Source organism: Primulina tabacum, chromosome 3 (assembly GCF_025594145.1).
Source record: "Primulina tabacum isolate GXHZ01 chromosome 3, ASM2559414v2, whole genome shotgun sequence".
Lineage (NCBI taxonomy): Eukaryota > Viridiplantae > Streptophyta > Magnoliopsida > Lamiales > Gesneriaceae > Primulina > Primulina tabacum.
The window spans coordinates 4,290,138-4,318,125 of record NC_134552.1 but is presented as its reverse complement, the minus strand read 5'-3'; the positions used below and the strand labels follow the sequence as shown (position 1 = coordinate 4,318,125).

General features: G+C 33.5%; 4 protein-coding genes across 12 annotated transcripts; 3 read left to right on the top strand and 1 right to left on the bottom strand.

Annotated features, from left to right (window-relative positions):
• The first annotated feature begins 68 nt into the window (after positions 1–68).
• On the top strand, positions 69–2,221 carry LOC142539442 (uncharacterized). 4 transcript variants are annotated; one of them, XM_075644908.1, is made up of 4 exons: positions 69–227; positions 413–467; positions 795–853; positions 1,817–2,221. In XM_075644908.1, the coding sequence occupies exon 4, from the start codon at positions 1,819–1,821 to the stop codon at positions 2,173–2,175; it is 357 nt and encodes a 118-aa protein (XP_075501023.1). In that variant the 5' UTR covers positions 69–227; positions 413–467; positions 795–853; positions 1,817–1,818; the 3' UTR covers positions 2,176–2,221. The 4 variants fall into 4 exon arrangements, with proteins under 4 accessions (XP_075501023.1, XP_075501022.1, XP_075501020.1 ...); XM_075644907.1 differs by having other exon boundaries at positions 765–853; XM_075644905.1 differs by lacking the exon at positions 795–853 and having other exon boundaries at positions 71–227.
• On the top strand, positions 511–10,251 carry LOC142539441 (VIN3-like protein 1). Of its 6 annotated transcripts, none has more exons than XM_075644902.1 (6): positions 5,359–5,513; positions 5,646–5,700; positions 6,294–6,400; positions 7,081–7,711; positions 8,227–8,540; positions 8,620–10,251. In XM_075644902.1, the coding sequence occupies exons 4-6, from the start codon at positions 7,251–7,253 to the stop codon at positions 9,807–9,809; spliced, it is 1,965 nt and encodes a 654-aa protein (XP_075501017.1). In that variant the 5' UTR covers positions 5,359–5,513; positions 5,646–5,700; positions 6,294–6,400; positions 7,081–7,250; the 3' UTR covers positions 9,810–10,251. The 6 variants fall into 6 exon arrangements, with proteins under 6 accessions (XP_075501018.1, XP_075501017.1, XP_075501019.1 ...); XM_075644904.1 differs by having other exon boundaries at positions 5,646–6,400; positions 8,620–9,838; positions 9,908–10,251; XM_075644903.1 differs by lacking the exons at positions 5,359–5,513; positions 5,646–5,700 and adding an exon at positions 511–649 and having other exon boundaries at positions 6,142–6,400.
• Positions 10,252–12,115: 1,864 nt separating this feature from the next.
• Positions 12,116–19,740, top strand: LOC142539440 (SKA complex subunit 1 homolog; the record flags this gene model as incomplete). Its single annotated transcript, XM_075644898.1, is given in 10 exon segments — positions 12,116–12,287; positions 12,384–12,508; positions 13,049–13,161; positions 13,250–13,319; positions 18,386–18,453; positions 18,606–18,711; positions 18,804–18,833; positions 19,092–19,111; positions 19,113–19,203; positions 19,481–19,740. Coding segments are annotated over 10 exon segments (873 nt in total), but the record flags the coding sequence as incomplete, so codon positions are not given.
• A 613-nt stretch (positions 19,741–20,353) lies between these two features.
• Positions 20,354–27,044, bottom strand: LOC142539439 (Golgi SNAP receptor complex member 1-2-like). Its single transcript, XM_075644897.1, has 6 exons — positions 26,832–27,044; positions 26,179–26,375; positions 24,213–24,302; positions 24,056–24,127; positions 20,782–20,911; positions 20,354–20,530 (listed from the first exon to the last, which is right to left on the bottom strand). The coding sequence occupies exons 1-6, from the start codon at positions 26,950–26,952 to the stop codon at positions 20,433–20,435; spliced, it is 708 nt and encodes a 235-aa protein (XP_075501012.1). The 5' UTR covers positions 26,953–27,044; the 3' UTR covers positions 20,354–20,432.
• Positions 27,045–27,988: the final 944 nt, after the last annotated feature.

Below are 27,988 nucleotides of genomic sequence, written 5' to 3'. Positions count from 1 at the left end.
GTGTGTGTGTGTATTGGGTCTGCCATATAAGTTAATTTTTTCTATTGGGCTTTTTTATATTGGGCTCACAAACTGGCAACGGAGAAGTCACTTTCATTTTTTCATCTTCATCCAACGCCGTAGTTCTCACTTCTCAGTCTTTCTCCCTAGCCCTAACTTTCGAATCTTAAAGTCGTTTCTTTACGTTATGATTTGATTTCTCTCCTGTAGCTCTAGGCGTGCGACAGGTAAGTATTTACTGGTTAATTTAATTAAATTTTGTTCTTTGTCTGAATGCGGATTTGTGAGAAAAAATCCGTTTCTTGAAGGGGTATGGATATTATTTTCTAATTCTTTTGAAGCAGCATTATTATTGCTGCAGATTTCATGATTTTAAGGCTTCTGAATCTCGTTGTTTTGGGTGTCTCTGCAGGGTTTTAGGGCCTTAGTTTAGAGCTGCAGCAACGGGTCAGCATTTGTCTTCCACGGTGATTTTCTTGTTTGTTTGGAATTAGTGTGTTTGATGGGTTTTTTGGTTGGATGTATTTTAGCTGAGGGGGATTATATCCCCTGCTAGTTTTCCCCATGTTCGCAGTCATCACAATTATGCATCTGCTGCTATTGAATTTATCATGTTTTCTCTCTTTTAGATGAACTTATGCAGATGGAGGTTTCTGCAATGCTTCTTAAGTTATTGTTTTGATTTTTAAGAGGAAAATGGTTGATTTGAGAATTGATTCCATCCAACCTGTCATTATGAGTTTCGACTTGGATTTGTTTGAGAGGCCTTGGTGCTATTGTATTTCTTGTTTCAGTGACATCTATTCATGCATGCAAAATGTAGCACTGTTCATCCTTCATTTCAACCTTTAAGGTTTGTGTAAATCTCTATAGTGCATCTCACTTTTCATGCGACAACGTATAAATGAAAATATCATCCATGTTTGTGTGTGTACCTTTGCTGCTTAAGCATGGTGTGCTGTTGCTAGATGTTTTGTTTTGTTTTTTTTTTTTTGAATGATTTGTTCTGAATGTTTGAGAAGCATAAAGTCATGTTTTTTCTGCGTGAATTAGGGCAACGGAGAGTTTAATCCTTGATAGCCTTAACATTCTATTATCATTTATTATTAGAACAAGTCTCGATGATAATGCTTACTTTCATATTGGTTTCTTAAAGGTTAAATTAAAATACTTGGAGAAATAACCCCTGCATATGAATTACTAACATGTGATGTATTTAATGTTTTTTCTATCTTCTTTCTTGGCTGTAAGGAATGTATCTGATATTATATTGTGATCTTCTTGAAAGGCTAAGTTGCTTTCAGTTATCACTAATTCATGTTATTATATGTCAGTTTGAATATGATTTCTGTCAACACAAGGGAGGAGGGAGCAAAAATTTTATTTTGATATATCTATACTATCTATACTATATTATTAAGTGTGAGGATATGATAATAACTACCTAAAGAGGACACCAACTTTTTTTCCAATTTTACCCTTACTTTTGTTTTTTGTTTTTTGTTTTAATTTCAACACACACTTTCATTTTTATTTTTTATTTCAACCATTCAAATATCAATTTAGTCTCTCCATAATTTGTCAAATTTCACTTTAGTCCATCGATAATGATAAAAAAAATTGTACACACACGCATCGCGTGTGCAGAGTAACTAGTATATTATAAACATTGTGTCCTGTAGGTTGAATACTATTGAATTGATGATGCATGAGAAACTTAGATTTGCTCTTGCCTCTCTTTTGGCTCACTTGATTGACCTTAAGTTATGCAGAGGGGCTGTTCATTTGCTTTCCATTTTATTTTTTTTTATAACAGAAATGGTCATCCCTCCACCTTTAAGGCCACAAAGGCTAACAAAATTTCTGAAACCATATGTCCTGAGGATGCACTTTACAAACAAATATGTCAATGCTCAAGTTGTTCACACCCCATCTGCAACGGTAGCCTCTGCTGCCAGTACACAAGAGAAGGTCCTGAGGATGAGCATGGAAAAGGCACAAGAAAGCACAAGAGATGTAGCTGCAGCTGCAAAAATTGGAAAGATACTTGGGGAGCGGCTGCTACTTCAGAACATACCTGCTGTTACAGTTTTCTTAAAGAGGGATCAGAAATATCACGGTAAAGTTAAAGCTGTAATTGATTCGTTAAGGAATGCAGGAGTCAAATTGCTATGAACATGCGAGAACTACAGTTATCTTGCATCTGATGCTACTTTAAAAACATAAACAAATTGAAGTTCATACTTTGTGGTTGTATTTTGTCTCAGACAATGAAACGAGAGTGGATCAGTCTGAAAGGATAATAACACTGGGTAACTCTGTATTAATATTCATGTTTATGTATTTTGCTTTTTGTTAGCCTTTTTAATCTAAAAAATCACAATGCTTGATGCTAGCAGAAAGATCATCTTTTTATTCAATGTCTACCTCTGGCCTCAACTTTTTTTGGAAAATAAAACATTTCACTGTTGTATGCAATTACCAAGTTGATACGGTGTTTGTTTAAGACTTTAAGCTGTAGTTTTTGTACCCAAATTTGTCCCAAGTGTAGCATCTGAGAAATCATATTTCTGGATGCTAGCAGAAATATCGTCTTTTTAACCAAGTAAAGACCGTCTTTGAAAGTAGTTAGAAAAGAATCCGATTAATTTTTGGATACCTGGTAACAAGTCAATGAGCTATATACTGTACATTTTTTTTTGGGAAATTAGTACACAAAGTTGTGTTCTGACCAATAATTCGTGTGGGTGGATTACTTCAATGAACATGAGTGAACGATCTTAATAGTGGGCGTATCATTGTTTTGGAAGTCCAGCTTGATTTGGTGTTGTCACAATGCCTTAAAATCTAATTTGGGACCGGACCGGCATGGTGGAGAAACTTGGACATTCGATAAAGCCTGACTGAATTGAATTCGGATAATGTCATAATGATCTGGATCGGATCAGATCGGGTTGAATCCTCAGGAATATCATATTAGTTGAAGTTTTATATAAATATTTCACAAGTTTCTTTTACAGATATTTATGATATCACATATGCATATAAAAATTCTACTAATGAAAAAGAAGAAAATAATTTCTAAAAATATTGTTTTTTATGCAAAATTGTATAGCCTGCTTCTGCTTATACAAACAAAAGAAGAAATTTCAATATTGGTCACATAAATTAGAATATTACGATTTGTGGTTCTATACATAGTCAAAGTTTGTATTGTGATTTTTTTTTCTTTTCGAATATTAGTTCGTTGATTTGACGATGGATATTAATGATATGACGTCGGAAATAATTGATACATCCAATTATCGAATTTATAATTTTATTTGGTAAGATGTATTATATAGTCTTGTAGATTCTACATTTTTTCTTTTATTTATGATATTAAGCAAAGATGTTCATAGAATCATATGTCAATTATGGATGGAGAATAATTGTGTACGTGTGAATAATGAATGGCATGTCCATCTCCGACTTCGGTTTAGTTATTTGGGTTCTTGGCAGGATAACAGTGACGTTTTGATGTAGGGATGACAATGGGCCGGGGCCTGGGGCGGGTTTGCCATCTCCATCTCCATCTTGGAATTCCATCCCCACCCCCATACCCCCCCAATCCCCGTTTTTTTGGGTTCGGGGAATCCCCAAACCCGAAACTTCGGGGATCAACTTCCCATCCATGCCCTCATCCCCATTTCAAAAATATTAATATGGCAAGACGATGAAGAATTCAGATATTTTTTCAAACCAAAACTTATTATTATATATTATTATTAGAGATAATATTAATATTAATATCAATATCAATATTAATAATAATAAGATTATTAATATTTTAAAAAATAATAATATTATTATATTATTAATATTAGTTATTGGGGTTCTTGACAAGATAACAGTGACGTTTTGATGTCATGCATGACACTATTTTTTTATTAACACAAAATTTTATATGGAATCGTTTCACCAATCAATTTTATGAGATAAGTTTTTAATCTTAACCCATGAAAAAAAATATTTTTATGTCAAAAATATTATTTTCCACTATAAGTATAAATCATATCAATTCACTCTTACAAACATATATATGTGAGATCATCTTAGACATATTTTTTTTAAATAATCCAAATATTCAAATTATAAATATTTACATAAACTGGTATTAATTTATAAAATAATTACAATATAAAATAAACAAATAATTAATTTAAGATAAACAAACAACCCCGCTAAAGAAATTATTCCAACTAATTGCAAATAATCCTATGAAAATATTTTCATATGAACTAATTGTACATACATATATGGCCTGTGTACCTTTGTTGTATTATTATTAAATTCGAAGGGTCATTCAAAAATTATGTCGGTTTCATGTTATAATTTTTCAAATATAAAGTATACTTATATATATTTTTTTCCAATGGTGTAGTTCAACGTATCATGAGGGTACGACCTTCATTGTTTTATTAATTTTCGACATTATATATTTAAAATAACGATGATCATTGAATCTCCAGCGACATCAATACATATTCTAATATCTCTACGATCTTTATAACTTTGTAAATGAGTCCCCAAGGCATACTTTAAAACATCAAAACTACGTGTATCACTGACAGTCCACAAGAAAGTTATTTCGAACCTGATGGTGAACGAAGTGAAGAGTACATGATCTTTCTTACGAGCTACGAGCTGCTTACTTAGTGTATCCGCAGCGGGCCGTTGTCAATCTTTTCTTTTAGGCAAACACTGAGATAGTTATCCGATCACCCAATTATGAGAATAAGACCCCAAACCCTTCCCTTGGGGCGAGAGCCCAGTCTCTGCCTCGGTCCACCACAAAACTCAAATTCTCCTCTCAAACTTATGACATTGATGCTGTGTGAATTACAAGTCACCCACTTCCAAACTTATTTAATATCCCACATTCATTTCTTAAATATTAATCATTACTTTAATAATTAATTATAATCAATACATCAAAAATAAATTAATTTTTGATAAAATGGAATTTTTTAATACAATATATCATTAATTTTATAAAATATTATATATAAATCAAGAATTTTAAATATAATACATATGTAATATATGTTTATATATCGTATCTTTACTATGTTGTAAAGATTATACATGTGTAATATCAAATTTTCCTCCAAAATACCCTTATTTATAATATCATTGTTTTTCGAAAAAAAATTAAAAAAAATTAGAAAAATTATTTTTGAATAAAAAAGTCGTATAATTTCATACAATAATTTATATTATATAAAAATATTATTATATTATTATGTATTTAAATTTATTTGTGGAATAAAAGGATGGGTAGATAGATAAAATTAAAGAAAAATGTGTGCTAATAAATAAGTCAATAAAGGTATACTTTGGGCTATTGGATCTGGTCTTCACATGTACAGTCAGAATCGCTCCCTGTGTTCTCCGAATCTTTGCGCTCTGATTCTATTTATCTCAATTTTTAAGCCCTAAAGAGATTCCGACGCCACCCGCTAGCCGCGGCGGTATGATTTTTATTTATTTTTCTTCAAGGGTTATAGATTTTATTTTCTAATTCTTTTGAAGCAGCATTATTATTGCTGCTGATTTCATGATTTTAAGGCTTCTGAATCTCGTTGTTTTGGGTGTCTCTGCAGGGTTTTAGGGCCTTAGTTTAGAGCTGCAGCAACGGGTAAGCATTTGTCTTCCACGGTGATTTTCTTGTTTGTTTGGAATTAGTATGTTTGATGGGTTTTTTGTTTGGATGTATTTTAGCTGATTCTGTCATTCCTTGGCTGAATTTGTTGTTTTATTCACGTTCTTGGTTCTGTTTGATCTCAAGTATGTGTAGTTTTGTGACGTTCTTTCCAGAAGAACACCAAATAATATTTTTTTTCCAGCTGGGCTTGTTTATGAATTTTCATTGGACGGTTACTGGTTTCTTGTTATGATGGCCTCACCCAAAATTTGGTTGATGGAGTCATGGTTGGTGAGGGTGGCATTTACTACATTCTGGAGACAAAGCTTTAACCTTTTAGAAAATTATATATGAAAATATTAACTTTTCAAGTGGGGGAGTCATCACAATTATGCATCTGCTGCTATTGAATTTATCATGTTTTCTCTCTTTTAGATGAACTTATGCAGATTGAGGTTTCTGCAATCTACAATGTTTCTTAAGTTACTGTTTTGAATTTTAAGAGGAAAATGGTTGATTTGAGAACTGATTCCATCCAGCCTGTCATTACGAGTTTCGACTTGGATTTGTTTGAGCGGCCTTGGTGCTATTGTATTTCTTGTTTCAGTGCCATCCATTCATGCATGCGAAATGTAGCACTGTTCATCTTTCAGTTCAACATTTTAGGTTTGTGTAAATCTCTACAGGGAAACTCACTTTTCGCGTTGCGACAAGGTATAAATGAAAATATCATCCATGTTTATGTACCGTTGTTTGCTGATTAAGCATGATGTGCTGTTACTTTTACTTCTTCCATATATATCCAGATTTACCTGATGCTAAAAGCTGTCGTATTGTTTGGCTGAATGGTGAAATTTGGTAAAATATTATGAACAAAGTTTGAAAATATCTATAAGTTCAAACTTGTCTGAATCTGGTGAAGCTCAGCAAAGTTAATGTACTAATTTGTGCTGAATGTTTTTTTTTTCTGACTAATTTGTTCTGAATGTTTGAGAAGCATAAAGTCATGTTTTTTCTGCGTGAATAAGGGCAACAGAGAGTTTAATCCTTGATAGCCTTAACATTCTATTGTCATTTATTATTAGAACAAGTCTCGATGATAATGCTTACTTTCATGTTGGTTTATTTAAGGTTAAATTAAAATGCTTGGAGAAATAATCCCTGCATATGACATTATGACTTACTAACATGCGATGTATTTAATGTTTTTTCTATCTTCTTTCTTGGTTGTAATGAATGTATCTGATATTTTATTGTGATCTTCTTGAAAGGCTAAGTTGCTTTCAGTTATCATTAATTCATGTTATTATGTGTCCATTTGAGATCTGAGTCCTACCATAATGCCAGTGGCATTGATGGAATCTTATTCAAGTTGAAATGCAATTTCAATCCAGATTTTTACACTCAAAAGTTTCAGCTGAAATGCAAAGTTGACGGAAGAAACTTGATCTGCGAAATGATGCTTCAAGGATTTAAGAGCAGGTGTGAGAATAGATCAAAGGGAAGGACATTTCGGATTTGTTTGATGGATTAAGAAGCAAGCATTCTGCTTCATAAGTGCATAATGGCCGAACAGCTTTCCAAGGCATGTAAGAAAACAACTAAGCCTCATGACATCAAACGAGCATCTTCAAGTCCTAAAGATCAGCAACAGTCCAGGAAACAGCAGCGGAAGTGGGAAAACCCTGTTCGAATTTTGCCGAGTCCAGAACCATGTGTTGATTTCAAAACTTCTAATTCATGGATCTGTAAAAATTCTGCATGTCGAGCCACTCTGTCAATGGATGACACATTTTGCAGGAGGTGCTCTTGCTGCATTTGTCATTTATTTGATGACAACAAGGATCCAAGTCTTTGGTTGGAATGCACATCTGAATCTGGTGTGGGAGACTCTTGTGGCTTGTCTTGCCACATTGAGTGTGCCTTCCAACGTAGTAAGGTGGGTGTCGTCGATCTTGGACCATTGATGCAGTTGGATGGAAGCTACTGCTGTGCTAATTGTGGCAAAGTTTCAGGGATACTTGGGTAAGCTGTTTCATGTTGGCTGCTCTCAACTAATTTCCTTCTTTTGGCTCCTCGTTGGTAAAATCTTGTTCACTGTGTCAATTTGTTCACTGCAGTTTGTGACCTGGGAGATTAGTTAACTTCTTCCCTCCGAAGACCATATTTGAAAAAGTATAGCCATCTCCAATTATTTCTTCTTCTTTTTATAAGCTCCCTCACCTCTGAGAAGCTAGGTGATAGGCCTAAGAATGTAATTTAGTTTATTGTAAAAACTAGACAATTTTTTAGTTCAGTTTGGTTTTTAAACAAGCTTGACATATAATAGGTGTCCCCAGGCTTGCTTTGTCATGTCACAAAATTTTGCTTTAAGCACTTATTTGGTCTGAAAGTTGAGCAGCTTGGTTTGTTTGATTTCCTTAAGCAGTACTTGCACACAGTTGCATTTTGTATTCAGAGACCAAGTATATGCATCAAGTACTTGCACACTTAGATCTCATATATGTTGGGACTTTTTAATTTGTGGTCTACTTTGTCAGATGCTGGAAGAAACAGTTAAGTGTTGCTAAGGATGCTCGCCGTGTGGATGCCCTATGTTATAGGATATTCCTAAGTTTCAGGCTCTTGGATGGGACTTCCAGATTCTGTGAACTGCATGAAATTGTTAAGGAAGCCAAAGCCAAGTTAGAAGCAGATGTGGGTCCAGTTGATGGAGTTTCAGCCAAGATGGCTCGAGGAATTGTGAGTAGACTCTCTGTGGCAGCTGATGTTCAGAATCTATGCTCTCTTGCAGTTGATAAAGCTGACGAATGGATGTCTTCAAAGTCTGCCACCTCAGCACTCAATTCTATTGGTAAATCTGTGATCCTTTTTGGTGAAATAATGAGAAAATTACATTGTCGCAATTGTTTAACTATTTCTTCCCCTGGCAGAGGGTTCACTTCCTGCAGCTTGCAAGTTCCTATTTGAAGAAGTGACTTCTTCTTCTGCTGTGGTTCTATTGATTGAATTTTCTACTGGACCAAATGATGATATTAAGGGCTACAAACTCTGGTATTGCAAGACGAGAGAAGAGACATACTCCAAAGACCCTCTTTGTGTCTTTCCAAGAGATCAGAGAAGGATTTGGGTATCCAGTCTGCAGCCTTGCACGGAGTACTCCTTCAGGATAGTGTCTTATACAGACACTAGGGACATTGGCCACTCTGAAGCGAAGTGTTTCACGAAGAGTGTTGAAATAATTCACAGAAACTCTACTTCTGTTTCAGGAAGTCCTGAAAAGGAGAATTCACACAATATAGGTAGCTCTAGTTCCAGGCAAGAGCATAGAAATGGACCAGACATTGAGTCAGACTCTGGTTTCAAGGTTCGAGACCTTGGGAAAATCTTAAGGCTTGCATGGGCTCAAGAACAAGGGTATTTTGAGTCATTCCGTAAAATTGATATTGAGAAATGCTTTAGTGGTTGTGATGCTGTTAAACCAGAAACTCCACAGGAAAAAAGGTTGACGCCTATTCCTCGTGAACTTGACTTGAATGTTTCAGTTCCTGATCTGAATCTGGAGTTTACCCCTCCAGTTGAGTCATCTAGAGATGCAGATGATGGATGCACTATAGGGCAACCAGTTGAGGTGGATAATTACGCCTTTTCTCATGACCTACAAAGAAATGGCATCGCAAAGTCGCATGGCAGTGATGTCCCTCATAATTGGAATCATGAAAAACATGGGGATGTACCAGCTGTCGACTCTAAGGTAACTGCCTCAAAAAAGAGGAGACGTAGCACCAATGGAGAGTTGCAGGATTCTGATAGCACTCTGACAAATGGATCTCCATTCCAAGTCCAAAATGACTCAGGATGCTTGGACGAGAATTTTGAATATTGCGTCAAGATCATACGTTGGCTGGAATGTGAGGGTCACATTAAACATGATTTTAGACTAAAGCTACTGACATGGTTCAGTCTTAGATCAACTGAGCAGGAGCGCAGAGTGGTCAACACTTTCATTCAAACATTAATTGATGATCCAAATAGTTTGGCTGGGCAATTGGTGGATTCATTTTCAGAAATTGTATCAAGCAAGGGGTCACAAAATGGTTTCTGTAACGAGTTTTGGCATTAGAGCTATGGGCTTCTTGAAATACAATACGGGTATTAAACTCAAGTATTATCATTCCCGTGATAAGTTATTGCTGATCATCTTGCTGCTCCTTTTTACAGGCACCTGCTCCTAAATTTCTTCTAGTGATTCATTTGTTAAGTTGACAAACTCCCAAACTAGCAGATCTGATTTCCTCTTCATGAAGATAGCTCTTGATTTCCCTCACAAGGTCAGCCCATTGTTTAAGACAGTCTCACTCATTGTGGGATGCATTCTCATTCTTAAGAGACTCTTGATTACATTTTTTTAGAAGTTAAATGTGAAGTTGGAATTTCTTCAAGTAGGAGATGGGGGTGGATGCTAGGATTGACTTATAGACATTTGATGTTCCATAGTTTCTATTTAACTTCTATTGCTATTGAATCAAGACTTTTGCTCTTCTTTTGGTTGAATTTTTCGTCGATGCAACAGCCCCGGAGCTAGTCCTGTTAAACAAACCATTTCCAATCTCGTCTTATTTCTTGTACATAATGAATGGATGTGAAATGATGAAACCAATGTGCTGGGCAACAATCTTGTTTTTGTCATCACATCATGCATTCTATTTTGAGAATGCAAAACCATGGAAATTAGCTCATAAGAGGTGGGTCTGCTAGGGAAATCATCCTTTCTTTCGACAATCTATTTTGTCCGCCAAGAGGTTCGATTTGGCAAAAACAAGAAAAGAGTGGTCAACCTTAGGATGATCAAGAAAACCGCGGAAAAAAGAGTGAACTTTTAAGATATATTTTTAATCTAACTTTTAAATTTTTATTTTACAAGAGTTGACTCTTAAATTTAATTAGTAAATGTTGATAGTATATGCTTTTTCCATCTTAATGCATGTGTTTGTTTTTTCACACAAATAAATAATTGGAAAATCAAAATTTACAAACAATTTTTTTCTTTCATCTTTATTTAATTTATTAAAAACTAGTTGCACGGTGCGAGAACCGAAAAGAAAATGAAGTCAATATGACTATCATCTGTTGAGTAATTTTTAAGCAAAATAACTTTAAAAATGCCGAAATAAAACCTGAATAGTAAAAAAAAATTCACTAAGATTAATTCATTTATTCATAAATTTTGTATGCGCGTGAATTTTTTAATATGTATTGATTTAATAAAAATAAAACCAGATTTATTGGCCTACTTTCGGTGTTAAATTAATTTTTTAAGTAAAAAATTTAGAGATTATAATAAACTAAAAATTATAAATTTAAGTTATTTTTGGAATAAATATTTTTTGGATTACTTTTTTTAAAAAAATTATTTTTCACATTTATGGTATTTTATATATTTCTTTTACTTTAGATTGGAGATCGTCGGAGGTGATATGATTATTTCTATCTTTTACTTACTCTGTTTCAAGTATATAGATTACATTTTCTTTTTAGTGTATCTCAAATATATAAACATATATCCATATTTAAAAACGATGTTTCTATTATTTTTTGAATATAATTTTATTTAATTTATGGTCTTGAAGTTAAATAACTATTAGAAATATGAGAAATCATTTATATAAGCAATAGTTAAATAAGAGTAAAATTATAAAGTATTTGTAAAATTGATATTTCAATCAATTTTTTTAATATGAGATGAAACAAAAATATATAATTGGGACTGGGTACTCTAATGCACTAGCTATCCGTGCAAGTGATTATTCACGTATATATAATTTTCAATATAAAAACTTTTATGAGATCGTTTTATAGGTCAATTTTGTGATACGGATCTCCTACTCGACCCGATTCATACATATCATGAAAAATATATTTTTGGCATGCATCGGTCGGTTTGAAGATTCGTCTCACAAGATTGACCAGTAAGATGATCTCACAAGAATCTTTGTGCAAAAATATATTTCACACTGCATGTATAGACCGAGTCGATTCAGTATTCAATTTTCAATTTAGTTATTTTTTTATTCAGTTAATTTAAGGCAAAAACTTGTGTGAGACGGTTTCACGGGTCGTATTTTGTGAGACGGATCTTTTATTTAAGTCATCCATGAAAAAATATTACTTTTTATGCTAAAAGTATTATTTTTTATTGTGAATATCGGTAGGGCTGACCCGTCTCACATATAAAGATTTGTGAGACTGTCTCACAAGTGACCTACTCTTAAATTAATAATCAATATGATAAAAGAAATATTTTAGTAATCTTTCGTTACAAATTTATGGAAATAGATATCTATTAAATAAAAGCTCGATTTTTATAATTCGAGAGTGATATTTTAGTACACCAAAAAAAGGGGGGAAAAATCAAAAGGCTCGTCTTAAGCTGTTTCCCTCCAGAATATTTACGATGAAGCAGAAAATCGCTATTTAGCACAACACGATTTCTTCCATGAACCGCGGACCTACAAAGAAGCGGGAGCTTCCCTCGATTCTCTGGTTTCCCAGTTCAACTCTCGAATTGCGGAGCTCCAGCAGTTTGTGATAGCTCGAAACAGTGGGGATTTTGATTTCTTCGTGATTCAAGTTAATCAGAATTCAAATTATTGTGACGATTCCTTTTACTCATTTTTCCCCCTCTGAAATTGGACAGTGTACCCGGCCAGCAGCATCAGCGATTTGTCAGGCATAGATGCAGCGTTGAAAGGTATGGAGCTTCAGGTTCACAATATAAAGGATCGGTTGCGCGACGAAGCTCAAGCCATCCCCAAAGCTAAGGTATTTCTTACTCCGATCGCTTGTTGATACGCGCGATTCTGGTTGGTATGTGTTTGAATATTAGCTAAGATGGTAAATGCCTTTGCAGATTGAATTTAGTTCTTCTTACATGTTGCAGTGCTGAATTTTGTGACAATTGGATTTGAATTTCAAACTGTATTTACCAAAAAAAAAAAGTAATTAATTAATGGAAGCTGCTATTGACGATTTGGCAGCAAAAATTTTGGGGTTTGTATATTGTCACTTATTAGTGATACTGATGGAGTTATATTTCAGATGAAATGTGTAAACAGTGAGTTAAGACACTCAGATTGAAAAGGTTATATATAGTGTTTCATATGTTTCACATGGAGGCAGCTGTATATTTGTAAGATTAACAATTGGCATTCATTAGATATAAGCATCTATGGTTCTGTCTGATATATATACAAAATTTTTAAAGCATGAAAGCTGAAAATCATAAGTTCAGACTGGAACTCTAAGAAGAATGACAAACTTATCTATGAACTGATTTGAGTAATTTATTCATTGTAAGTGCAGAAATTAATAGAGGCAGCCTTGCGACAGCAAAAGAAATTGGAGAGCGTTTCGGCTTGTATTCCATCACATATACCTGAAAGAATTACCAGTATCAATACAGATACGAGCAAATGGTATTGTACAATTTGTTGAAGCAACAAAATTGTCTTGATGGATTAACCGGTGATCTTTTGTTTCCTTCCGTGATGTTATCTGTTATAGCATGCAACCAGAGATCAGCCAACTAGATCATGGAATCGAGTCTTTAAAACTTGAGGAACCGGCACCAAAAGTGAGGAGCCTCTCGCATACTTTACTTCTAATTCAATTTTTTTATTTACTCATTCAAAATTTTCTCGGTGACATGTGTTCGTTAATTTAGTTTTGGGTCTAGCATAATTGCCTAAGTCAACTCACAGATCTCAATATGAGTCCACAGATTTTGAGAATCTTTTCAAATTCCCATTATGAGAATAAGATGATTTAATGGTGAAATTATGATATTAAGAGGATGGGTTTAATGTCACTTAATTTTCATGGTGATGTTGACTATTTGCATCTCTCCTTAAAAAATGTAAGCATAAGAATAACTTGGAAGTTAGAGACCTTGAAATCCTCATTATTTTGATCCTTGAATACGGAAATGATGGAAAAAATGGGTCGTGAGACCTTCCACCTCCCTATTACGAACTTACAATCCATGTATTTAATTAATGGAGCAATACAGATCTAATGCATGTTGTTACGATGGTGGATGTTACAAACTTTATACATTCTTGCTATGATGTGATACAATGTAGGCTCTTCACCTACCTGGCAATATAAAATATTAACTATCCTTAATGTGAAGGATTCATTGTAGCATTTGCGTCGTAATCAAATAAGGTGTTTGGAATTTGAAATGTTCGAACGAGAATGTAGCAAAAGTTATAAAGTTTGTATTAGTGTACTCTACAACATTTTGGTATTAATTCCTATTAATTTATGGAGAAATAAGTACATTACGATATATTTCAAAAAATTGATTATAATGGTGACAAAAACACCGTAGCCTTTCAGATTCCAACATAAAGAAGGGACGATGATACTTTTCGCATTTCTTGAATTCATTACCCATAAATAGGATCCAAATTCTAACACTAAATTATGATCCAATCTTCTCAAATTTTTCATAGTAAAACTTATCTCATTATGCACCAGTACGAGGCAAAGAGTCTAGGAGGCAAGGAGACGAAGAGTCTAAAAGAGGATACAAGTGCAGGAAAGAAGAGTTTGGTTTCAAAAATTACGTTGAGAGAATATTTGTGTTGTAACTAAGTTTTAAATTTCTGTACGTTCTTGCAAAATGTCTTTTAAAAAAATATTTTTTATGAAGTTACTCTTTTTATATATGTACAAAGAGTAACTTTCTTGTGAGACAGTTCAGGGTCAACTCGATCAATATTTAGAGTGAAAAATAATATTTTTGATATAAAAAGTAACATTTTTTCATGGTTTTGGTTGGGCGGGAGATTTGTCTCACAAAATAATCAATGAGACAGTCTCATGTGAATTTTTGAGTTTTTGTGATGTACAAATATGTCTATATTCAATTGATTTTCTATGTATTAAATACCATGTGATCTCTTATTATGACGTGATAAAAAATATATAACTTTCAAATTAGAAAAGTTGTCTGCATATGTTAGAATAGCTAGTCAACTTGTGGTTTGAGTTTTATTGACTCTTATGTAAAAACAATCTTTGTTTTAATAATATTACGATTTTATCTAATTGTGACATTTACTTTATCTGTATACTCATACAAGCTGCATAGATAAAGTCTTTGAACATACAATAGGTACCATGATGTCTGTCTTGCAACGTAAGTTCATGAAACTCATTAGGAAGTGTACCGTATATTCTAAACATGTTCTTAATCGAATCAGCCACTTAAAATAACGATAAAAGTCACTTGAGCTTGATACTGACATCTGTTGTAAACGTTATGTTTCATCGGTAAGGGTATATAGATGTTCGTTCATACAGATGATTGATCATTTGATGATGCACTGAACAACTTCTCTTGGATTGTCCAAGTGATTATCACTTATCGAGTGGAAAAGTCCGGTTATGGTTATACACCATTAGTCTTTTGACCTGGGACAACATGGAGGCTCTGCATACTAGCACTGCAATTTGACTCTCCATTGAGGGTCATCAGGTGGTGAGTTTGGGTGTAATTTCAAAATACATAGGAGCCAATGCATTGTAGTTGGAGATTCATCGTTTGCTTACAAGTGAAAATATCATATGTGATCTGATGAGTTAATAGTCCAACAAATCTCTGGGCAAAGTAAGATATGTGCTTTGGGGAAAATTCCCTAGTTGCATATCTGATGCCACTATTATTACTTTTTTTTTATAGGAAACATTATTTTATTAATTATATAATAATAAGGATTACATCAGTGGACTAGAAGTTCACTGTCCTAAATCAACATATTAAAGCGTGAATATTTCAATGATACACATAATCCCATTGTCTTATCAAATCAAAAACTGAAACATTATCGAATTCTTTATGGTTTCCAATCCACATGGCCACGTTAATCTTTATCTTCTCCCAGCAATTATCAATAGTTGTCTCTTTTCCTTCGAATATTCTCTTGTTTCTCTCCAACCAAATCGTCCAGCACAGGCAATGAACCACGACTTTCCAAAATATTCGAAGATATATATCGTTCTCGAATTCATTTGCAACTCACGATATACCAATGGTTGCAGATTCGATCAGGATATATGAGTTAAAGGGACCGTACTATATGCTAACCATAACTTAAGGTTCTTGCAGACACTATCAGCGATACCTAGAGGATCATGAGACGATGCTACTGGACGCTCTTACTATGATCTGATGGGTGCAATTAGACTTGAGTTCTGACATTCTTGATCAAGGGGTTGATGAAAAATAAGAGGCTAATTAGGGCAAGCCCGGATAAGAATAAATGTTATTCTGAATTACAATGAAGTTGTGAAACCATGGCTAGCTGTATCTTTTAACCATTGAGGGTCACACAAGTATCGGATTCTGTCTTCCCGTTGAGATAGTCAAGTTCAAGAAATTGACTTTAGCAAATGTAGTTTGATGGGGATAAAAAAGATTGCTTATAAAGAAGTTTATAAGTTGATTTCATATGGTTGAAGATGTGGAAATTAACTTAACAGCTAATTAAGTGAGGAGAGTTGAACTGTCTGTTTTAGTGAAGCAGTTTACGAAACTGACAGCTACCAAAAATGGATCACTGGAAAATTTTGTCCTTCGAAATTTTCATTTTTATTATGTGAATAAGATTTGTTCCCTCGACATATCGGTCTTGTCTGACCGTCGATCGATGTTATAATGAGTTCACAATTATTTATTTAGTAAATTTAGAATCTCCTAATTAAATAATGATATTAGTAGTGGTGACTACCAAGTGAAAAATTCTAACGAAATATTTTAAAAGAGTTTAGAATATATTAATTTAATTGAGTAATTAAATAAATTTTAATTAATTTAAAACATAAAATATATCGTGTATATAGATATATTTATATATATATTGTATTATCAAAAGTTGATAATGATTTAAATATACATGGTATTTTCAAGAGTAGAAAATACATACATGAGAGATTTTCAATAATAGAATAGCAATGTTCTGATCCAAGTAGGATTCCTGATTTAATCAAAAATTATAAATATTTCATTAAGGGTTATATGAAATAAGAAATAAATTTTATACCAATTTCTCTCTCCTTCACATAAATTTTCGGCCAACCCAAATTTTTAGAGAAAAATTTCGGCCACTTCTTTCCTCCACCGACGCTCTCCAGATTTCTGAAATTCCAGCAATCCAACCTTGACGCAAATTCATGTAGATTTCTAGTGCAGTCCACACAAGGAAAATAGCTTTTGATCGTGGACCTGATTAAGAGATTGAACAAAGTTCGTAGAGAAATACAAGAAGGACTATCTCCGCTTAAAATCCGTAATAGTTTGATGTTTAGTGTTTATATCACAAAGGTAAATATTCTAAATGCCCTATTAATATTTAATCATACGACGTCCAATGAACGTTTTGAACGTTAAAACAAAAATTTTAAACTTCCGATGTTCCTTGGGTGCTAGAAAACAGTATTCCAACAACATATACGACTCTGACTGATTGGGAAACTGGTAGGTTGGGGCATAGTTTTGACCAAATAATTCGTTATATTCTTCCCTATCTGGTGAGATAAATAGTCAGGAACCTTGTTGTAGATACAACAAACTATTTCTATTGTGGCCTACTTGACAGGATAAACAGATCAGTTTTACATCAATTTGCGTCAAAGGGAAGCAATAGCTTTTATGTGCCAATGTGACATAAGTTCCTGTCCTGTTATGTTACGTTTTGACATTTCAAAACATTGAGATGATACCTTTTAACACAGCCTTGGTCATATGTTGTATGTGTGTATCTATCCAAATTATTGGGAAAATTATTCGCAGATGTGAAATGATACTTTTGAAGTTATTGATTTTAAAGTAATATGTTTGTAACTTGATTGTATCTATAGAAGGCTTGTCATTTTATTTCTTATCTTCCTGTCTTCTCAGTTTGTGTTTCATTTATTTTGCTCAAGAAAGGTTGTTTTGGATTCATAAATATGCTCGGGTTGAAGTAAAATGTGTTAAGAGGCGCCGATCTTCATTAAAACCTTTTTTTGATGATTTTTTTTCTTTTGAGCATTATTTTTGATGATTTCTGTTATGAAGCTTTTCATTTAATTTGTTACCATCTTTGAAATTGTGTTTCTGCAACGTAAAATACTTCCACTATATTAATGATGATGAATTTCTGATTATATGGATGTGATGACGCGAGGTTTTTTATCTTTGAATTCAAGTTTGAATTTGGCATATAATTGTGTTATACTGCTAGGCTCATAGTGTCACTCAACTTGAGTTGATCAACTAGCTTTAGACTTTTGAAGCTGTTATCCGAATTGTACTGCATACAAATTAAGCAACAGTGATTAGCTCCTTGTTTTAGCTTTAGCAAGGAGGAGAAAATGTGACTGAACTTTGGTTTGTCATTTTCTAGTTGTTGCCTGCCTTTCCATTCTCTCAAAATGTAAGCTGATCAATCACTCTATTCATTTTTATCGGAGATGTCACTTTAACTAAGTCAATCTTAAAACCGACAGAGGTTGGATATTTCTGAAGGACTTATCGCCTGAGCTAGCAAAACTTGTCTCTTTTCCCCTGGAACTAGATGAACTCTGAAACTATGATGCAGTAAACAAATCAACAATTTCAATTTTTTTCATAATTCTGGCTTTTGATTTCAGGAGAAAAAGGGTCGCCCCCCCCCTCCAATGTGGTATATTACTGGCGACGAACTGAATTCCTTGTCATCGTAAGTGACTTACATTTTGGGACACCGTTGTTTACCGTTGTTTCACTGCATCTGAAATAAACAAACTACTAAACCACGTTATAATTATTTTCAAATTTCATTATGTATCGAGTGTGCCTTTTTCCAATGGCTTTGCGGTAACTAATCTGTAGGTACATGAAACAAAGGCTCACTTTGGATAAGGTCAATGCTGCAATTGGTGATATGGTGACATATGCTGAAGCAAATGCGCAGCTTATTACAGCGCCAAGAAAAAAAGTTTTATTAACAATTCTTTTTTATTTCTCTTCCTCATGAACTTAAAACAATTCTTCAATGCTGACCGGTTTCCAATTTCTTGTGTTGTGAAGCTGACAGAGAATAATTTGGACCGAGCTCTGGTAAGTAATTCTCTTCATTTGGACTGGTAGCCATTCCTTTTTAAAGCCGTGATCCTTGAGGGAAGAGATTGATTAGAGACGCGAGTCTTTTTGGCTCTGGGGCCTATAATGGAATATACATCCTGCCCTATTTGATTTAAAATCGAGTGCAGGAGGTTCAGATTTTATCGTTGATGATATAGACCTGATATAACTTATCAGATAACTCACATGTTTTCGTTTCTTGGTGCAAAAATACTGATGTCTCAACATGTTCAGGAATTACGTGATATTGCTGGTGGATGCAGTAAAGGGTAAACACTTCTTCCTGGAATCTGATGTTAAAGGGCCTGCCATGAAGCTTGACAATACGGGGAAAGCAATATTGACGGTTAGTGATTCTTATTCACTGCATGAACACGTGATTTTCAATAATTATTCATAAGATTCTTCTGGTTAATTTAAGGTTCTACTTTGATCCTTGTCCTTCTACGATGTATCTCAGCTTAGTTGAAGGCTTTGTGCCTAATAAGATATTTGCTCTACTAATTTGCTCATTAATTTTATTCGCATTCATGTTTTGTTGGCCCTTCCCATTCAATGCATATCGCTGATTTCATCAGACATGAATCAGTCTATCTATTTTTTAACTTCTTTTGGCCTTGCAGGTTCTTCGCCACCTCGGTCGGATAAGCGAGACTCGAGTTGGACATCATCGTGTGATCATCCTACTGAGACCACAATGACCCATTTTTCTGTGATTGCTTTATGCAGTAAAATTAGTATCAGGTGGACATTCACGGAGTTCCACACATGCGTCATACCGGTACTTTGACGATATTTTACGAAATTTCAAGATTTTGAGGAGAGCAAAGATTCAAATATCTAATACAGAAAAAAGATTTTTTATTACCTATTTACATATAAATATTGAAGCATCTGTGCATTACATTGTCAACAGACACACTAAACACACAAGATAAAAGTGAAGCCCAAAAAGAACTAAAAAATTTATTCATGGTGATAACTAATCAAGGATAATGTCAATTACACATTTCATTGTCAAGTACTTGTAATTTGATGATATTTTATTTACAGTCATCACAATTTGGAATATATCGATACATATAAATGTGAAATATAATTAATATTCGTTCAGAAAAAAATATATAATTGTGGGCTTATTTCTTATTTTTATTACAAAGGAGAGAAGGGAGAGTAGGCTATTCTATTTTTGAGTCAAGACACTTCAGAGCTTGAATCTGATCACACAGGCATGTCCCACGTTGAAGTTAGGTTATGCTTGAATGAATGAATTTGATTGAATTCCAAGTCAGTCAAAGAATTTAAAATCAATATAGTGAAAATCCAAAATCTTAAATTCATCGATCCAAAAACACCATTACTATTCAATTATATTCGATTATTTTTATAAACACTACTTTATTTTTAATTTATAAAATAAATTGCATAGTTACCGCTAAACAAGATTATTTTATATGCAAGCATATCGTGGCTAATAATAATGTGCTAAATAGGCATGCAAAAATCAATAACCTTGATGAGAATATTTCTACACATGGAGAGAGCATCATTTTCAACGACAAACAAAAATCTAGTTCACTTTGAAAGCCAATAAATGATGAGAAAGAGCGTACAAGCAGCGATAACCGCAGATAAGATGAGTGTGTCTCTTGACTTCTTTCTTCTTATAGAACCTGAGAGGATCGATTGATCACGATATCAAATATTGGTCTTCGATACATACTTGAGTAGTGTTATTTTACGAAAATTTCAAAATTTCTGTGGAAATTAGCAGAAAGAAAAGCTGAAAGTTGAATCTTGTTTGGATAAGTCTGGAAACCTGAACTTTCAACCATCTGGTTGAAATCTAAAACAATTGTCGTGATAGATAATCGAGAATATGAATTTTCATATGAAGAATTGAACAATGGTTGCTTAAAATTACCGATTAAACCACGAATCACTGGATACTTGTCACTGAGTAGTTTCACTTTTCCTTGAACGTCACTAAACAAGGTCCTTTGAGAACCCAAGACAGTCCTAGTAGCTTGAGCTTGACTTATAACATCATCAATCTGTAATAGATTGGTAAAAAATTCCTTTAAGAAACAAAAACATGTACGACCACCTTAACAAGCGTGTATAGCCATTACAACAACAATGACAGACGGCATCACACAAAAACTGGTGATACAAATTAAAAGAAGGAAACAATGAAACGGGTAATGTAGAAATGGACAAAGCATAATAGTTATTTCAACATGTTATCGGACAAAAAGAGGTAGATTTATAAGAAGGCTCCTTTTTCACAAATAAATCCCTGCTGGGTGAGTCACAGATGTAACAAAAATTTCATCTTATTGTCCAAAAATCGGCTTGAGATGTATGTATCCTTGGGAATATAGACAATGAATAATCCTTTATCCACCATAAGTACAGGATAAAATCAATTCCTTTTTCGATCAAGTGAGCCCATAAAGAAACAATACAACATTAACAAGACCATTTATTAATGTTTACGCGCCAATGGCGTTTTTACGTGTAATTAGGTGTACCATTGGGATCATAAACGAACAAGTGATGGGAAGATCAATGTTATGACCACAAGAAAGCATGAAGGGTATTGCAACCAAAAGTCAATAATATACTTGGTACATCCAAGAAACAATATAGCACTTTATAAAGCTAAAGCAGTTCACTTTTACTTGTACAAATCAAATATAGTATTCTTCTACTCTCTGAGTAATTTTTTTCACTTTCAATGAGTAAACGTGTATTCTATGAAATTTAATTACACTAGTTTAAATAATACCAGTGTTGAGTAGGAGTAAGATGAGTCGAGGACTCAAGGTCAGTTGAAAAAAACAATTGAACTCATGCTCAAGCTTAACCTAAAGAATCTCGAGCCGAATCTCATCTTACACCTCTAAAGGAGACTAATGTTATATCTTTAGAAAATTCCAAACCTTTCCTTCCCCACTCAAAACTATTGAGTTGGTGAATCAACCAGCTCAGGAGCCATATGTGTTTGCGATATAACCTTACACCCCCTCACGGAGACTAGTATTGTAATGTCTTTCAAACTAAAAAAAATCAATCTTTTTTTTCCTTCTCAAAAATGTTGACTCAGTAAACAAGAAAAAAAGGAACTTCAATTGAATTTTACATCAAACAATATTTTAACCAGGTTAAAGAACTGCAGGGTGCTTGAAACAATTACCTTGAATGTGACGCCTAACAATTTATATTCATTAATTACGGTATTGATGGTGTTACAGAAGTTAATAAGTATGATGATGAAATATTAAGGTGTTCAGCTAGTGAGGAAGAGATAAGAGTTGAATCAAGCAATGACAAGAATCTAAATACAACCAGAATATGCACACACAGGACCACGAATAGGCTGAGCAAACACATCCACACGCAGAGATGCCATGGAGAATTGTGCCAAAAGTCATTTAATCCAATACCAAAAGGAAGGATAATTCAGATACACTTATTTCATATCAGAATTAAGAGAAAAGAAGAAAGATCAACGGTTAAGATTTAAACTCTAATATTCTTTCTGATTGTCAATCCCAAGGCCAAACCAACAACATATTCTAATTCCTTGTAGTAGGGCTTCAGATTTTTTGTTTCGTACTTACAACATGTTTTTAGATTTTTTTATTTTTAATTAAAAAGTCACCTTCTAAAAGTTATGCTTCAACCCTTACCCTGTGAGCGCTGCTTTCAATTGCTGTGTCCAGTCATTCCAGGCGCTTGCCTTTCATAACAGTGAGTTCTACACGGACAGACATATTTATTTCTAGTCAAAAATGTTACCTAAGTGAGATTTCAATACCTGTTACTATAAGATTGGATACAAGAGATCGAAGTTTATGTTCATACGATAAAATTGTTGAAATGATTGGGAATTACAGGTTGTATCCGGGTTAGCGTTAAAAATCATTGGGGTCGGTTTGTTGAATTGCAGGGCTACATTGAGGTAGTTCTTTACTTGCAAATGTTTGAACTGTAAATATTGAGTTGACAATAGCATGTTGATACCGTGGTAAATATGGTATGGCTACATATAGTAGTTAACGAGGATCATGTCGGTAATTCAAAATCATAATAATCAACTTTCATGTTGTAACATTACTTCAAAAAGATCTTTCAAGAAGTAAATTACATGGCTGCAGTTGAGCATCTGGGCTTACACGTGCATTTACGTTTTTATGTTACGATCTACGTGTTTATGTATAAAAATATATGGAAACCAACAATCAAATCAGATAACATATAGTAGCCACATCCATTCATGCTGGTTTTACAATCATACAGATGTTCAAATATGCTGAGGACAATTGTATATAGAAAATTGAGTAGTAATTCCATTCAAAGTACTCGGCAAAGCTAAGGGATGGTTTGAAACTATCTTGATAATTCAAATTAGGAGCATTATTATTATGAAATGTATGGCTGGTTTTGAAAGCAACAAACTGTGTGTTTATTAGCAATCTTGTGACGAGAATACATTGTCAAGAGTAGGAAAGGGAATGATGATGTCTTCATTAGAGAATAATGAGTTGTAATGTGGGGTTATTAGTGATAGCAAGTCGATGTTGCTTTAACGATATTGTTATTCAGATAACTTGTACTAAATTAGAGCCAAGGTAGTATGTGTTCTAAGGTTATAGTCAGTATAACAGAGTGAGGGGAGATACCAAGGATATCCTAAGGATTATATTCTTTTTTGGTTGCTATTGTAACATCTCTTTACTGATTGTTCGGGAACACCAATTGAATTCTGGTGGCCCGTGATATTTTTATACGAAATTTATAGGAATTCAGATTGATTTATATTTGTCTATATATGAATTCTGACCAGTAAATATGAGTTCTGAATGGATGTTAATATGAATTTGGAGCGGATGATATCATGTATTGGGGTAATGAATTCAGAATATGAAATTTGGGGCTCTGATTCACATATAGTTGTTCCCCATCCAATAAATCCAGAAGGATTTGATGCTTATAAATTATCTGTTGTTCCTGACAGCCAATATAGACATTAGCTTTCTTCGCAGTACAGTATGGATAGCCAAATCCATAACATTGTGGAAGCTCCTCTAAATACAAAGTCATTTTCAACCATCACAAACAAGTTGTCTATTCTGTCACCAAATTCCTGATGAAAATGTTAATGCCATAATAAGAAGTTTTAAAAATCTTACATGAGATATGCTACCATGTATGGCTGCTCTTTCCCTTAGTAACTGCATTCTTGGAGATCCACTCCCAGATGCCTGCATAAAATAGAGCTTGCAGCTATCAAAGGATTTGGAAACAATTTTGTCACAACCAGAAATCAAGAAATCTTAGATTTCTCACCTTGTATTCACTAATGTCATCTCTCACAGAACTGAGAAGCTCTGCATGTTCCTTCATTGAGATAATATTTCCCTTAATACGCTTAAATTCCTACAGAGTATCTAAAGTCAATTCCACAAGCGTAAAAGCTAATACAAGGGTTCAGCAAATCATTTTCAGAGACCCATGCACCAAATAGATTTAAAAAAATCAGTCATAGAATCCTGAAATTTTCCAAAAATAAGACATATCAACTTCAAATCAATTGTAGAGATAAAAATAGGAACCATGCGAAGTTCACTTCACACCAATAATGTAAAAACAAGTTTTGGAAAAAAAGGAGAAGGATATTAAGTTCATTGTTGGATATAGTCAAAACAAGATAGGTGCCACTAGTACTGTGGTGCAAGCCAGTGGACCATACATCCTTGGATGATTTTAAATGAAAAATGACAAATCTATAAGCATTCGTCGGTTAAAAACTTATCAACGATCTCCTAGAAAACCTGCAGATGCAAATAGATCACAAAAGTTCTGTCATGGGCCCAGATCAATTGGGTCAGGAATAAGTTGGAGAATGAAGATCCAGACCAACTAAGAGAAGTAGGTTACATTGAGTACACTAGAAAAGCACGTGAAGCGAAAAAAATGAAAAAGTAAGGGCTAGCTAGAAGGGACATTCTGTTATATCTATATTATATTGTTAATGTTGAAAGACTTAAAGTAACTAACTTTGATGTCATTGTGTGTGTGTTTTTTTTGTAAACAAAATCATATTCTCAAATTATAAAAATATCATTCATATCTATTTAATAAAAATATCATAACAAGCTCTTTTAGTAGATTTTTATCTAATTAATAACATATCTTAATAAAATATTTTTTTATTTTTATCTGTACTTTTGAGTTTTTAAATAATTATATCACACATAACATTAAAATCATTAAAAAGCCATTTCTAGAAAAAAAAAACTTAACTTTATTAAAATATCTAGATATTTTATACTTATTTCACACGAAAATAATTTAATGTAAGCATCACGTAGCAAGGGACACGGCTCCAATCCGACATATCTTAGATTGGCAGGTCAATGGAAGGAGTAGAATTAAAAAACTTCAATAAAAGTGGTTATGGATGATGTCTAGATCTTGTTTTAAGAGATGACATTTAGGAAAATCGCTTAATTTAGAGAACTGATATTTATGTATGTATCTCATAACTAGCGAGAATATGTTACGACGATGATATAGATATTTTACACAAAAATAATTTAACATGTATGTAAGCATCGCGTAGCAAGGGACACTTTTTTTTATTAAAGGCTAGCAGGTGCCAAGGATAGGAGAAAATGTTCGCTTGTAGAGGACAAGGGCTCTGGGACCATTTTTTTCTTGTTGGAGTTGTGGAATTTCTTTATTTACATATCCAAACACTCTCAATTAATATTGTTTATTGGTATTTTTATTAGTCATTTCTCAGAATTGAAAGGGTGGTCACAGCAAGTTCTCTAGCACAGAACCACAACGCGTGCACCTTTGCACAGTTAAGTACTTCAAGCCTAGAGATTTCTCTCAGGAATGAGAGGTCAACAACCTTTTCAAGATAAGCAGTACAATATATTAACCTACAATATACAAATATGTCGATGCAACATAAATGGTACTAGTGTTTGATGAGTATCCAACGAAGTAGACTGTCCTTGGACCAATTCTGAATATTTGCCACATTTAGATTACAAAATAATTAGACAAAGATCACAAAAATGTTAGTGAACATCCACTTAGGATGATATGAGCATCTCGACTCTGAAAGTAGCTGCTCTGTATTTCACTGTGGTTTTAAGTAGAGAAGGCAATAGAATAGCAAAAGCGAACATCATTCCACCATTTTATTCTTATTGTTGCTTAGTATACAGATCAAAGGCTACAAGTGCAAATCAAAAGATCACAGTTAAAACAACCCGGATAACAAGTAACAGTAAACAACCTGGGTAAACTCATGTAGTATGTCCCTATGTCTTGCAAGTTTTTGAGTGACTGAAGTAGTCTGAGCAGCAGATGCAGCACATCTACTCATCGAATCATTTATATCCAGAAGCTTCTCAAGTAATGATTGAATCTCCATTTCCATAGACTTCCATGACCTGCTGGACCCAACAGTCGGTGAACTAGCATCCATGTAACCTGGGAACCCATGAAAGCATCAGAAGCACAAGCACCACGCTAGATGATAAACATGAATTTACAAAGCAAGTGTTTCAAGAGCCAAAAAGCTAGAATTATATTCTCCCAATTTGGTCACAGATAGCACAAATAACCAACTCACACTAGGAGTCTTTTGCCCTAAATTCGATCACCGCAGTCCAAATCACGCCAATGCAGCCCCATTTAAATCCAAAATACTTAAATTAAATTCATGTACCAACGTCCAAATAGCAATGAGGGAAAAAAATTGATCAGAACTCAAACCGATCAGGCAATCACAAGTCCATAATCCACATACAGAACGTCCCATACAACACTTCTCATAACTATAGCAAGACCAGAACTTACAACAAGGGAAGAAAAAATAGTCAACGAACAACGAAATAATTCCAGAAAATCGACAGGCCAGAGGATCGAACAACGAGAAATACTCACCTCCTTGTGTGTAGCGAGCACCGAGCTTAGCATAAGAGGAGAGCTTCACATCGAGATCGCCTTCAGTTTTCCTGGCTTCTTTCCTCAGCTCCTCCCAGCCTGACTCCTGCAGAGCATCCATTGCCGCCGGATCTGTGCGATTCCACCGGTTTCCTGGGAGAGGCAATTTGGGTACAGTAAGGAACTGATGATTTATTTATGACATGTACATTTAATTGCACATTTTAAAATTGCTTATCTATTATTTAGATATCTAGATATATATATAAAAACATAGTTTTTGTCAAAAATAATAATTTTTCGCCAAAATATTATTTCTAAAAAAAGAAAATTTTATTATGAATATTGATATATGTGTACTGCAATAAATGATCACTTCAATTATTGTTTGCATTGATTATATCAATTCATTTAATTCAGTTTTGAATTTAATTAATTTTTATATTAATTCAAATGTAATTTATGTATTATATGTTTTTTTTATTTTTTTACTCAAATTAAAACTAAACTCTATTGAAAACATAAATTATATTAAAAAAATTTGCATTGATTATATCAATCAGTTTAATTAAAAACTGTATAAATAAATTTAAAATACAAATGATTGCAATGTTCAGTATCACTCATTAGGTAAATCATTCAAAAATAAATTTTTCTATTTTAAGTAATTTCTGCTCAAATTACTTACTAAAAAAGAAATAAAATATTTAATTAGTTTATTTAATTTTTCTAACAAAAAATGGTTGAGTGTTAAAAGTTATCACTACAAAAAGGTTTTCCAATAAACATTAATTTATCATTTAATAATCATAAATTTTTTTTATTTCAAATACATATTATTTCGAAATTACTTTAATTTGAAAGAATTAATGCGTTGTAATTTTCTTCCAAAACCATATGTATATTGTATATCTTAAATTGTCTTCTTAAAATTCAAATAAGAGAGCACAAAAAAATTAAAAAGATAGATTCAAAAGAGTTTCAAATGGATATTAAATTACTCTTAATAAACATGTATATTATCCTCAATAATCAGAAATTTTCGACACTCAATGCATGCAATTCGAGATTTCCATAATTTGAAAGAGTTAATGTATGATATAATTCTGTCAAAAGCATCAAATATATAATTATCGTCCCTTGGGATGTCTTATTTG

Coding starts and splice junctions, on each gene's coding strand:
- LOC142539442 (XM_075644908.1), top strand. CDS start 1,819: ATGGTCATCCCTCCACCTTTAAGGCCACAAAGGCTAACAAAATTTCTG.
- LOC142539441 (XM_075644903.1), top strand. CDS start 7,251: ATGGCCGAACAGCTTTCCAAGGCATGTAAGAAAACAACTAAGCCTCAT. Junction 7,712..8,226: donor AAAGTTTCAGGGATACTTGG/GTAAGCTGTTTC, acceptor CTACTTTGTCAG/ATGCTGGAAGAAACAGTTAA. Junction 8,541..8,619: donor CTCAGCACTCAATTCTATTG/GTAAATCTGTGA, acceptor TTCCCCTGGCAG/AGGGTTCACTTCCTGCAGCT.
- LOC142539439 (XM_075644897.1), bottom strand. CDS start 26,952: ATGGATGCTCTGCAGGAGTCAGGCTGGGAGGAGCTGAGGAAAGAAGCC. Junction 24,128..24,212: donor ATGACATTAGTGAATACAAG/GTGAGAAATCTA, acceptor TATTTTATGCAG/GCATCTGGGAGTGGATCTCC. Junction 20,531..20,781: donor AGTGATTCGTGGTTTAATCG/GTAATTTTAAGC, acceptor CGATCCTCTCAG/GTTCTATAAGAAGAAAGAAG.